A 13,510-nucleotide genomic window follows, 5' to 3' on the forward strand; every position below is an offset into this window, starting at 1 on the left:
GAAAAGCTATGCCTCCAAATGCACATTCCTCTGGAAGAACAAATAATACAGCAGTGCTACCAGGTATTTTTGACGACTTTAGCTTTATCTAAAAACAGAAGTGCTGTTGAACAAACGGGGCTTATCACCATTCCCATTGCAAGAAGACTAACTTTGCGAGTGAACCTCAACCTAGCTTATCACAAAAAAGGAGATGTCTTCTCATGGTAGAAATCAAGATGCCACTACTTAAATGTCTTAAATGTATCGCTAGTGGAGCTCCTTACTGACCAGCCTTTCTTAATTACTACCACAGATAATGCACGTTGAAGCTCCTGACTGAATCTACATACATCCAAGTGTTCAACGCCTGTGGCCAACTAGTAGTGGACCCACTCTCCCCCAGTAGGCCTGGCTACTCCATTTCCAGGCCTTACTCTGCAACCTTCATATAGTGTCTTCTGCTGCTTCCAATGGGACCATGAAGGGCAGTTACTACGAGGGCTACAATCAGTTTTTGCCCTGTCAGGCCTGCAGCTGTACTACCAGCATCTGGAGACCACATCAGGCATAGATGCTTTGGTGATGTAAAGGTTATACACCATTTTAAATACCTCATTGAAAAGATGGCTTGGCAGTCGCCATTGTCCTCTGCTAAAATGACTTGGGTGTGCATGTTGCACAGCTGTTGGGCATACCTCTTAGATCTGCTTAGAGGGCAAACGCCAGAACACCAGAACTTTGACCCCAGTGACAATACAGGAAGAGACATCACATGGCCTTTGACAAAGTGACATCACATCTTTGCTACTCAACTAAACGGCTATCATTTTATCAACCTCGGAAACCTGTATGGCTGAGTGGACCTACAGGGAATCGTACATGTGACCATGAAATCAAAGAAATTTCTGAAATACAGAATGGGTCTGGCACAGCAGTCAGGAAAACACACAGAAGTATATTTTCATCATGTAACTGCACTAAGACAGCTGCACCTTTTCAGTCACAGTTCTAAAAGACACGGACGGTGGATAATTAGCCAAAGAATACACAAACTTATTTAATGGCAACAGTTAAAAATCTAGTGAGCACCTGAGCATTTTCATCCACTGGGCTCTGATCTGTATTTACAGATTTCTATATCTCACCCATTTGATGGGGATAGGTGAGGCGCAGAATAACTCATTTTACTGTGTGTATGCACATGTGCAGTTTTTGTGCGGAGGAGGGCACCTTTTCTTAAAGTTCGGAATAGGTGTCGCTTTTGAAAGGTGGGAGGGACAAGGAAAAGAAGAGTTTGGGGGTGGGGGGCGGGGGAGCGAGCAGTGGTGAGCTCGGAGTCGGGGGGGGGGGGTGTCAACAGAAGTGGTGCAGTGAGGCTAACAAAAAAATTGCTTCTGCGGTTCTGAGTGACCCACTATGGTAAATTGATATTCTGTGAGAAACAGAGTGAAGAACTGATGAATATTGATATTAGTACTCCGTGCAGTATTAAGATGATGATATAGGTATAACCTAGTCTTGGAATCAATTTCAGCCAGACATTAACTAAGTTGGCAAATAAATGCTGGCACATTATTGTCTTAACACAAGGGCAGTCAATGTGCCCTACAGGCAGAGGCACAACTAGGGCCAAATTTCAGGTGGGGGGTGCTACAAAAAAATTTCAGGGGGGTGGGGGGGGGTGCTGATTATTCCATCAACGGGCAGAGTGGAGATGCAGGGGCTCTAAGAAGCCGTGAAAAAAGAACAAAGGCGTCATTAAGAAGCAAATGGTCTTTTAAAGACCTGTGAAGTACTTGGAGCGGTTGTGTGTGTTCCCGGGAAGCTGTCTCATCCCGGGCTGCCCTTTGACCTTAATGGGCGTTGCACGCCTGCCTGCACGTCAGTGTCTGAGAGGCACGTTTGGACCAGACCCCATGACAATGTCAGAGTCCCAGAGAGAACTGAAGACAGCAGACAACATTTTTCTTTAAATTACATGAGTATGGCACATCGCAAATGTACTTGCGACATGGGAGTGTGAGATTTGTTTTTAAGAACTCTGCGCTAAGGACATGAGTTCAATAGTGTAGCAGGTGCAGGGGCACCGGGACCAAATGCTCCATGCACAGCACTAAACACCTGAAATGGCTGTATTTTATTCCTAAGCAGTCCACCACAAGGGCAGTTACCTTGTAGCCAACAGATATCTAGCAGGCACTAGGGCCATGATTTGAATGGTGTAGCAGGTGCAGGAGCGCTGGGGCCAAAGTTGTAAGAACTCCTCTAAACGCAAACTGTTCCTATATTTGACTACTAAATGGGCAGTCCCACATGCAGTTACCTTGCAGTTAAAAGGGGCTTGATGTGAATGGTGTAGCAGTGCAGTGGCACTGGGTCAAATGCTCTAGGGACCCCACTAAACCCAGAGCTTTGCTAAATTGTACTACTACACAAGACAGTCACAAGTGCATTTATCTAGCAGACAATAGGGTCATGATCTGAATGGTACAGCAGGTGCAGTAGCACAATGACCTAAAACTCTAGGTACCCCACTAAACACCTAATATTGTTATATTTTACTACTAAACAGGCAGTCACAAGTGCAGTTACCTTGCAGATAACTGAGTCATAATTTGAATGGTACAGGAGGTGCAGTGGCACAGGGCCCAACATTTGTCATGACCTCCTCAAAACACCTAATATTGCACTACTATACAGGCAGACACAATTACAGTTATCTTGCAGTTAAAAGGGGCTTGATTTGAATGGTAAAGCAGGTGCAGTGGTATTAGGACCAAAAGCCCCGGGGACCCCACTAAGCGCAAACAATTGGTAAACTTTACTACGGAACAGGCAGATACAAGTGCAGATATCTAGCATGCACTAGCGCCATGATTTCAATGGTGCTGCAGGTGCTTTCACTCTGGTGCCAAAAGTTGTCAAGCTCCTCTAAACACCAAATATTTCTATATTTAACTACAAAGTAAGCAGTCAATAGTGTAGTTACCTTGCAGGCACTAGGGTCATGATTTCAGTGGTGCAGCAGGCACAGTGACACCGAGGATCAAAGCCATAGGAACCCCTCCAAACACCAAATATTGCAATATTTTACTACTGAACGGGCCATCACACAAGTGCAGTTGACTTGATTTGCAGTAGGGACATGATTTGAATGGTGCAGTCAGTGCACTGGCACTCGGCCCAAAAGTTATTGGAACTGCTATAAACACATAATATTGCTATTACATCAATTCTATTATTTCCCTTTTTTAATTCATTTTTCAAAATTTTGCAACTACTTACCCGCACTATACCACTAGTAACAGGACAATATATTGCCTTTTTGTACATAAACCAGTCATAACACTTTAACAGACTTTCTATAACTTGTATGGTACAACTTCTCAGCAAGCTACACATTTCAACAAAACCGCTTATTATTAGTCACATCGACGAAACCGAATGCATTTACCAATGCTTGTTAATCTTACAGGTGCAAGAGAACTCCCCAGCTCAACGTGGAGGCCTGGAACCTTTCTTTGATTTTATCATCTCAATAGGTCATGCAAGACTGGTGAGTAGCAGGTGGTCAGTTGGAATTGACACATGTGCATGAAGCGTGTCTTGGTTCGTTTTACAATGTTTTGTATGAGAAACCTGTTCTGGATTTCTCCTGGAGATTGTTTTGCTTTATTGGAATGGGAATTCTGGTGTATAGTACACCCAAAGTGTGGATTCATTTGCAGTTGTGCCGGTTGGTTAGTTGCAGATTATTTTATACTATGGTATACTTAAATTTACACCAGGCTCATTCATCTGTTACCTGCTCTAACTTTCAGGTGATAAGAGCTACACAAGTCTGTTCCTTTAGTCGCAGTTTGGTCTGTACTGCCTTATCGAATAGGTCATTACTTTTAAGACTGCACAGCAAACCTTTTTTATTTCCTACTTTCTTGATTTAAAAAGGAGTAAGATATGAAACAACTCATCCCTGTGTGCAAGAGCTTGTAACCCAAAAGGTGAGTCCACAGGCTGGAGAATGCTGTGACTATAGTGCTGAGTGTTCAGAATTTTTATTCATGTGGCATTAGTGAATGGCTCAGACTAGATCAAGGAAGATCATTGATTTCAAAGTGCTATGTTGGGGCAGAAATGTGGCTGTCCTCTTATTTCCAAATCCAACAAATACTATTTAGCCATCATGTAATTTATTAGCCGTTACTTGGTGGTAAAGAGTAGACTAATATAAACAAGCAATTGTGTAGTATTCAGAATCCTGTCTTGCAAATCTAGCAAGATGAATCATCCCATTTAAAACTATAGTAGCATGCTAAGAAAAATCATACATTCGTCTAGGCTATGGCAGTCTACCTCGAATCTGGGGAACCGGGTTCGAGACTCTGCAATGACGCTGAACATCCTGTGATTCTGGGCAAATCACTTAATCTCCCTGTGCCTAACAAAAATGAATGTGTCCTCATGTAACACAACTGGTGCTATCTAAAGCGCTCTGAAACCCGATACCGGATCAAGTTTGCGCTATATAAAATGTACATAAAAATAAAAAAAGCCTTACCTATTTACTTACCTGCCCCCACTCTTAGCCATTGTGGCAGTAGCTTGTAACTGTTCCTTCTACATGCAGGTTCGGTTATGTCTTTTTTTTTTTTTTTTTTTCTTTAAAAAACCTTTATTGTACCTTTCAATTTACACAGCTATTGGCCTAAAACCCATCCGGGCTGGCCGCCATCACATTAACATTGTCAGCATGCAGTAGTATCCAATGCAAATCCTATTGTCAGTTTTCCTACATTACATTATCACCGCCTCAGAGAAAAGGCACAGCTATTCCCTTGTTCAGTCAATCAGTGTGGTTTTTGGTTTTTTCTTTTTTGCAAAAAACAAGAACATAACAATAAAACGTAAGGAAGCACATTATAGTCGTTCATTATTGGTTCTTAGGTTCCATGGCTACGTAGGGGTGTTCCCCCCTTGTACTCATTCCTTTTCGTGAACCTCCACCCATCCCCAAAACCTATTATCAGGTGTGTGCGGGACCTTCCAGGTATCATCACTATGGTGACGCCACTACTCTGACGCCCAGGACAAGTCCGGTGTGTTCCAATGCAATCTAAAATCTGTGAACCCTCCCCCTCGTGGGTTCCAAGTGGCCCCTTATCTCATATCCTCATCATCTTCAGACTCGTCCTGCTCCTCCTCTGTTAAGGGATCACAAATCTCCCCTCTGTATATGTTCCACTTGGACCAAATTTTGTTCCATTTCCCCGGGCATGCCCTGTTGGAGTATACTGCTCGCTCCGTCACCATGACCCTGTCCATGTTAAGACCCCATTGTGCCGCCGTAGGTGCATCGGCTGCGCCCCATTTCTGTGCGATGTCTCGTTTGGCCACTATTAAGCCCACTGTGACCCATGTTTGATCATGTCTAGAGACGTCAGTCGCCTCCCATATATTTAGGAGACCCCGCCTCGGATCGGGCAACAGCGGAATCTCTAACGCTTGTGATATCGTCCGCATTATTTGTCGCCAAAACTCCTGGATACGGGGGCAGTCCCATATAGTGTGGAAAAATGTGCCCTCTTCCCCGCATCCACGAAGGCAGAAAGGGTGTTGTGTTCTGTGTATGCGATGGAGCATGGTTCTAGTATAGTAAACTCTATGCAGGACTTTTAGTTGCACTAGTCTCATTCTTGCCGAGATACCCACTTCTTTAGGAGATGCTATCGCCTCATTCCACTCATGTTCTTCCATCTCCCCGGCGTCCCCTTCCCATTGCTTCTTCAGTCTAGCTAGTGGATCCGGTAGGTTGTTGAGTAATTTTTGGTATGTAAGGGGGGTTGCCCTCTCAACCATGTATTCCGTGAGAAGCCTGTCTTCAAGTGGGGATGCCTCCGGCAGGGTACTGTCAAGGGGAATGACCGCTAGCAGTGCGTGTCGTATCTGAATGTATCTGTATAGTTCCCTCTCTCCCAGGTTGTATTGCTCTCGCAATCTGTCAAAAGTAACCACTGCGCCCCTCTCCCAAAGATCCCCAACCGTGGAGATTCCTATCATGTCCCAGTGAGAGAAGCCTCTGCTGCTTTGCATGTTGCCAAAGGCTTTTGAGTCCCACAGTGGCGTGAGCTTCGTTACTTTCCCCTTCCAGCCCAACGCTGCTGTTGCCGTATGCCACAGCGCTGCAGTTAGTCTGGTAGGCCCCTCCAGTTTACGCGCTTTAGTACTATCATATAGTGGGGCCAGGAGACTGTTCGTGCCTAGTTGCGCCCTGTCTGCTTGAAATGCCGGCTCGGACTGTGAAGCATGTATCCAGTAGTTGATATGCTTTAATTGCGCAGCCCAATAGTACAGTTTCAAGTTGGTGAGCGCTATTCCTCTGTCATACCATCCTCTGTTTAGTTTGGCTTGCGCGATACGTGGTGGGAGATTGCCCCACAGTAGATTCGACACCAGCGCCGCCACTTTCTGAAAGAATCTAGGGTTCACTGGATAAGGGGTATTTTCGAGTACATACAGAAAGCAGGGTAAGGACATCATTTTATACAGAGCGGCTCTCCCTAGCAATGTGAGGGGCAGCCCCGCCCAGAATTTAACATCCTGCTTTAGTCGCTCAATGTGGGGCCCCAAATTCTTGTCCATAAACTCCGCTGGATCCCTAGTGACATGGATGCCTAAATATTTGAATGAGGATCCTGCGATCCTCAGAGGGCAGTCTATACTCAGCACTGGAGTCGGGCCCCTCAGGACAAACATCTCCGATTTGGTCCAATTGATTGTATAGCCAGAAATATTCCCGTGGCTGTCACAGAGTTGTAGAAGGGCCGGCACCCCCCGCTCCGGATCAGTTAGATATACCAGCATATCATCCACATAAAGGGAGAGCCGGTCCTCCCAGCCCTCCGCCCAGCTGATCCCCTTCAACAGTGGCGTGGTTCGTATCAGGGTGGCCAATGGTTCCAATGAAATTGCGAACAACAGTGGCGAGAGTGGACACCCCTGACGAGTGCCCCTCCCCAGAGGAAACGTGCGCGAGACATGGCCATTGGCCACCACTTGGGCAACCGGGTCAGTATATAATAATCTCATCCACGCAATAATCTTGGGGCCGAAACCCAACCGAGACAGGACCTCAAACAGGTAATTCCACTCCACCAGGTCAAAGGCCATCCTGGCGTCATGGGTCAGTATAACCGCCGGCGACGTAATCACCGCTGCCTGTGCCAGTATCCCATGTAGTCGGCGCAGATTCAGCGCCGTGTTCCTGGAAAATCACAAGACCAGCTTTTAAAATTCCATTTTCCCAATTTTATTAATAGCAAAACTTTATTATGTCTGACATTTATGCATTAGTAAATTCTTTATTCAGTAAAATCTTAAACTTTATTTCAAAATGATCATTTTATTTAGAGCTCAAGAAAATCGCTTTATTTTAGAAAACAGTTAAATTTAGCAAAGAACAGATAGTTCCAAATTCATTCTCTCCTGACAATCCTAACTAACACCCTCATCTTATCCTCCAGTCCTGTAAAGCAAACAAGTGAAAACATTAAAGTCTTACATCCAGGAATCGGTCAGCAATCGGGCAACATCTCCAGTAGAAGTCAGAAAAGCGACCCCTTCTAGTCAAATCCAGGGTTTTTTATACCCTATTTCCCTAAATTAATCTATCTAAAAAGTAACTGTCATTTCTTTATTCAGAATTTCATTGCACAATTTCGGGGTGGGTGAGCATCATCTCACCATTACAACATCATTTTCTCGATGTTTTAGGACAGTTCATAGCGTAACTATTTCTTCTAGTAGATACATCAGCACCCTTTCCCATGATCACAACGTCCAAGCGTCCATGTTTGGCACCCATCCTAGGTTCCGGGCTAAGGCAGCCTTGAACCTCCCCGAGCACAGGCAGTTCACTCTGACTTGCAGGTTTTGGCGCACCTGCGCTGTCCAGCTCTTCCTCACTGTTTACCCGAGCGTCCATTTTAACTAGGCCTCAGAAGCCACTTTTGGAACTATTATAGAAACAAACACAAATTTATGTTAAATATTGAATTAAAACCCATTCTGTTTACCTCCCACCACACTGTCTCCCATTAATTGTTACCTAGCAGAATAAGCTACACAAATGCGTTTTATGCTTACATTTTCGACCACAACACAAATGAATACGAAAAGCACATTTAAATTGCGTTTTGTTTATAACTAAGCTGCACATTAATTCACAACACTGTAACAATACATATTAGCTAGTTTTTATTGCAACATACAAGCACAGTTAGTATTCCCATGTATAATAATAAAAATAATGTGTGCATCTTACTCTATGGTTGGTTAGTTTTTCCTCAAAACATGCAATCAGTAAATATTAACGTTATGGGACATTAACTTCGAGAGGGGTACACAACATTTTGGGTTTGCCACCTCACTCCATCAATTCCATCATCTGGTGATTTTATCACCAAATAACTCTCAAAATTTTGGGAAAATTTAGCAGAACATGTTTCAATTTCTTTTTGTTATTGTCATCTATACTTTTGTCTCCTTCTCTTTTGAGTCTTTGAAAAACTTTTTTGATTTCTTCCATTTCTATTTCGTTCTTTTCTCTCACTCTTGCCTGTTGTTCTTCATTCCTTTTCCTTATTGACTTTCTAAAATCTCTTCTACCTTTGTATATGCAGCATAACCATAAAAATTACTATCACTAAGATTGTTATTGGAATTAGTACTTTACCTATAATTGAACTACCTATTTCTTCAAACCAATGTTTAATTGCTGAGAAACTTTTACCCAACCTTTCAAGGACACCTTCAACCTCCAGTGGTTCAATTTTGTTATGCTAATCTGTAATATTTATAATATACTTTTCAATATTCTGACTTTTATCTGGAATATAAGTACAACAATGCTGAACTTTCAAAATTCCACAGACTCCTCCCTCTTTTGCTAAAATTATATCAAGGGCAAGTCTATTTTGCATAACCATGGCTCTCATGGCAACCATTTCAGTATTTACCATTAGGAATCCTCCTGCTGTCTGTTGATAATCGATCAACTATTGTAGACAATTTTCTGATTCTATTTGCATTAAACGAAATTCCCACTGCTGTTATCAGTGCTCCAAATATATCACCTATTATTTCTAACACATTTTCTCTTCTTTTTCGACTTAGAACTTTACCTATGTCATGCTTTCCATTAGTACCTCTATTTACATGAAAAATTTTAGGAAAGACCAAACCCACATAACATGGTCTGGTAATCTATAATAGGCTCGATTTCCACAAATAAAATAAATTCCAGGAAAAACGGGATCATTTCCTCCTTTAAATCCCCAACCCCCTATAATTCTATAGGTATCTTCACATTGACTTGCACCCACAAAATAATTGTCATACATTCAATTGTCTCTTCTAATACAACATTTTCCCAACATTGGTGCATCTATATTGATTGCTACATTCACATTCTTGTCTTCAATATTCTCCTCATCAAATGTATAATATTTTGACTTTGCATGTTTCACTTTCTCATTTTGTTTGTAAGCAATTCTTCTTTCCTCAACCATATTAAAAAATGCCTTTTCCTCAACTCTCATCTTACATGTCAAATTATGATTAAAAGCGTAATCGTGTGTCAATTCATCCACTTCTAAGAAATATTCTCCCATTACCGTTGCATAATTGGAAAATATTTCTTAGAGGTGGATGATTCTTTTATTCAATGTATTGTCAATTTTTAATTTTGCAAATATCTCATCTATATTGGAATAATGATATTCGAATTTCCCAGTCCTATAATAAAACAAACTTGCAATTACACTACATGTTACTCCATATGTAAGAGGAAGGTGGTGATATGTCACCCCTTCTGACACTGATGCTGGCAGTTTTACACAAACATAAGTCATCAACATTCATAGTTTTAATGTACTCAAGCAGTAATTTTGAAAAAGTGTTCTTGGTATAATCACTGATGGACCTATCTTGATGCATTTCTGGCTTATACGCATGAGTCTCATGCACTTTTTCTTTCTCATTTGGCTTACTTGAACTCACATTCGGTTTTAATTTTGTTAAATTAGTTTGGAAAGGAATCACAATAGCTAAAATTACCCACAATATCATTAACAGCCCCATACATATTGTAAAGCATCTACACCATTTTCTAAAAATTTAACATTTCGTTTTATGGTTATTCATTGACATCTTTCCTAACACTGTTTCTTCGACCTTATGTCACCTATAAATTTCACACCACTCAGCACTCTAACAAGTTTTCTTCGACCTTTTGTCAACTCCGACCTCTTCTATATTTACAAAATCCGTCTCACAGGACTACAGACCTTTTACTTTAATATCATATATTTTGAGCACATCTCTTCTATTTCTTACTTGACTTCTCTACTCACTTTTCCCAATTGGCTTTGGGTTGTACAGGTTTTCTTGGCTACTATTAACCTCCTCAATTGGTGGCAGGACAATATATGTCCACTCAGGTGATTTGTATCTCTGATTTGGACGTCTTACTCTTTTTGGCTTTTGAATAATCTCTATTTTCTTTTCCAGTGTTTCTTTCTGACTGGTAATCTCGTTCACTTGATCTTCTTGCTCCTTTGTTTTATTTACTATTTTAAATCTTAATCCTCCAGCTCCTTTAGGCCAATTGTCTCCTTTGCAGACTTTCTTAGTCTTCGGCTCTATTGTGTTATGCTCCACTCTCCTAGCTCTTTTTCTTGTGCTTTTTCTTAGTGGAGTTTCGTCTGCACTGTCATCAGTTTCACTTTCAGTGTCTACTACTGTATCATTGATTATGATCTTTACAATGTCTTTGTCTTCATCAATTTTAGTTTTATCTACTGTTACTCTGTTAGGAACACCTTCATAGCTGGTACTTGGAATCTCATCCTTGTCGTGAGTTACTTCCTCTTCCCCAGTTTCAGGATTTCCGTTCCTGCTTTCAGAGTCTTCAGATTGATTTTCAGTTTTCTGCCTTTCAGCAACTTTCTCTTCACTTTCTTTTGCGTCTTTGATGATGCTTGTCTTTACCGATTCTCGATCTTCAGATTGATCTTCTGAATCTGGTATTTCAACAATCTCCCTTTCACCTTCAGACGCAGAACTGGCTTCTGATACTTTCAGATGTCGACGTTCCTGTCGATCTTCAATATCTGGATCCTTCCCTGGTTCACCTTCAGAATCAGTCAGTTGTACTTTCACCATCGTATGGGTATTCAGGTTCAGGTACACGGATGGTGTGACTAGCATGAACCCACCTTTTCAGTCCAGCACACTTAACTGCAGTAGTACTAACCAAGATAACTTGACGTGGTCTTTGCCACCTTGGTACCAAACAATTCCTTCTGCGAGGAACCTTCATTCTTACCCAGTCCCCAGGGACTAGATCAGGAGCTGGAATTTTCTCTTTGGAATTTGATTCAGTTCCCACCTGGTGGAGCACAGAAGTTACCACATCAGATAGATTGCAGTAATCCAGTATGATGTCCTCATTAATTGTTAACAACTTAACTGGTACATAGGCCTGTCTCATCACCCTGCCCATCAAGATCTCATGTGGACTTAATCCAGTTTTCCTGTCAGGTATGCTTCTTAGTGTCATTAAAACAAGTGGCAACGCATCACACTTCATTCCTGTTGCCAAACACATTTTTGCAATTCTGTTTTTAATTGTTCCATTTATCTGTTCAACTACTCCCGAAGCCTCAGGTCTATATACACAGTGTAGCTTCTGGCGAATGTCCAGAGCTTCGCAGATCATCTGCATTAACTCATTTTGGAAATGCAGGCCTCTGTCCGATTCAATCGTCACTGGAGACCCGAAACTTGGTATTGTCTCACGCAAGAACAGTTTAGCAACAGTCAATCCATCATTCCTCCGCGTGGGGAAAGCTTCTACCCATCGAGAGAACAAGCAGATTATCACAAGAACATATCTAAGTCTGTTGCATGGAGGTAGCTCAACAAAATCCATTTGAACTCTTGTGAATGGGCCACCCTCCCGTCCTATGGTTCCCAAGTTTACAACACTTTTTCTGTTTGAATTAAATTGCTGACAGACTAAGCATCTTTGACACAGGCTTTCAGCAATCATTCTGAATTTAGGATTATACCAAGTCTGTCTGAAGAGACGAATCATAGCATCTCTACCAATATGGGCTTGACCATGGTACATTCGGGCCATATCTGAAATCATGCTATCGGGCATTACTGGTCTTTCGTCTTTATAAACCCAAATTTCGTCTTCCTCCCTTTGTCTGCATCCTGATTGTAGCCAAATATCTTTTTCCTCTACTCCTGCCTCTTCCTGCATCTGCTTCACTTTCTGCCAAGTTTCCACTACAGTGGTTAGCATTAAAGGACTTGGAACATGTTCTTCAGTTTTCTCTCGATTGATTGAAATTTGGCTCTTTGCACATTGTTTAGCAATTGCATCTGCGTAACTGTTTCCTCGGGTGATATAATCCTCACCCTTTTTATGAGCAGAACATTCTACCTCAGCCAATTTTTCAGGCAACTGTATCACATCAATCAGTGTCTTCACAAACTCTGTATTCTGAATGGGTGTTCCTGCAGAGGTCAAATAACCTCTCTGGCACCAGAGCTGTCCATAATCATGAACAACTCCATAACCATATTGACTATCGGTCACTATGGTTACTTTCACCTCTTTTCCCAACTCACATGCTCGTATCAAAGCAATCAACTCTGCTATCTGAGCAGAATGAATTCCTTTCAGACAAGATGCTTCCAAAACTTCTGCTACTGTACAAACAGCATATTCTGCACTTAGAACACCACTCTCTGTTCTCAAGCATGATCCATCCACGAACATTACAAAATCTGATTCAAGCAAAGGTTCATCTTTGATGTCTGGACGAGGCTTTGTACAATACTCCAAAACATCCAAACACTTGTGATCAAGCTCACCTTTCACTTCTGCCTCAATAGTGTCGGGTAGCAGGGTTGATGGGTTGACATTCACACATCTTGCAATTGTCACATTCTCAGCTCCCAAAATTATTTTCTCATAACGTGTCATTCTACTGTTGGTCATGTACTGTGTTTTTGCTCTAGTGAGGAGAATCTCCACAGAATGAGGTACATACACCCTCACAGGAAATCCCATCACAATTCCTTCACTTTGTTCCAGACTTACACTGGTTGCTGCCACTGCTTTCAGACAACCCAGCAAAGCCTTTGCAATGGGGTCCAAAACAGCTGAGAAATATGCAATTGGTTTTCTCATGCTTCCATGTCTTTGAATCAACACTGACAAAGCACATCCTTCTCGCTCACTGCAGTATAGTTCAAATTCTTTTTCGTAATCAGGCATTCCCAAAGCTGGTGCTTCACACAATGTAGTTTTTAGCTGTTCAAATGCTTCCATCTCCGTTTTGGTCAGAACAATAGGGTCTCTGATGTCTGCCTTTGTCAATCTCTGTAATGGTTTTGCAATCAATGAAAATCCACTTATCCACTGTCTGCAATAACCTACCATTCCTAGAAACAT

The 13,510-nt window shown here is 41.9% G+C and overlaps 1 protein-coding gene across 1 annotated transcript in view; it reads left to right on the forward strand.

Moving 5' to 3' along the window:
- GORASP1 (golgi reassembly stacking protein 1) overlaps nt 1-13,510 on the forward strand; it is a 276,910-nt gene that overhangs the window by 14,876 nt on the left and 248,524 nt on the right. Inside the window, exon 2 of the mRNA XM_078663201.1 lies at nt 3,458-3,538. Coding sequence (XP_078519327.1) covers nt 3,458-3,538 — 81 coding nt within the window. The remainder of the gene's footprint in view (nt 1-3,457; nt 3,539-13,510) is intronic.

Source organism: Lissotriton helveticus, chromosome 10 (genome assembly GCF_964261635.1).
Source record: "Lissotriton helveticus chromosome 10, aLisHel1.1, whole genome shotgun sequence".
NCBI lineage: Eukaryota > Metazoa > Chordata > Amphibia > Caudata > Salamandridae > Lissotriton > Lissotriton helveticus.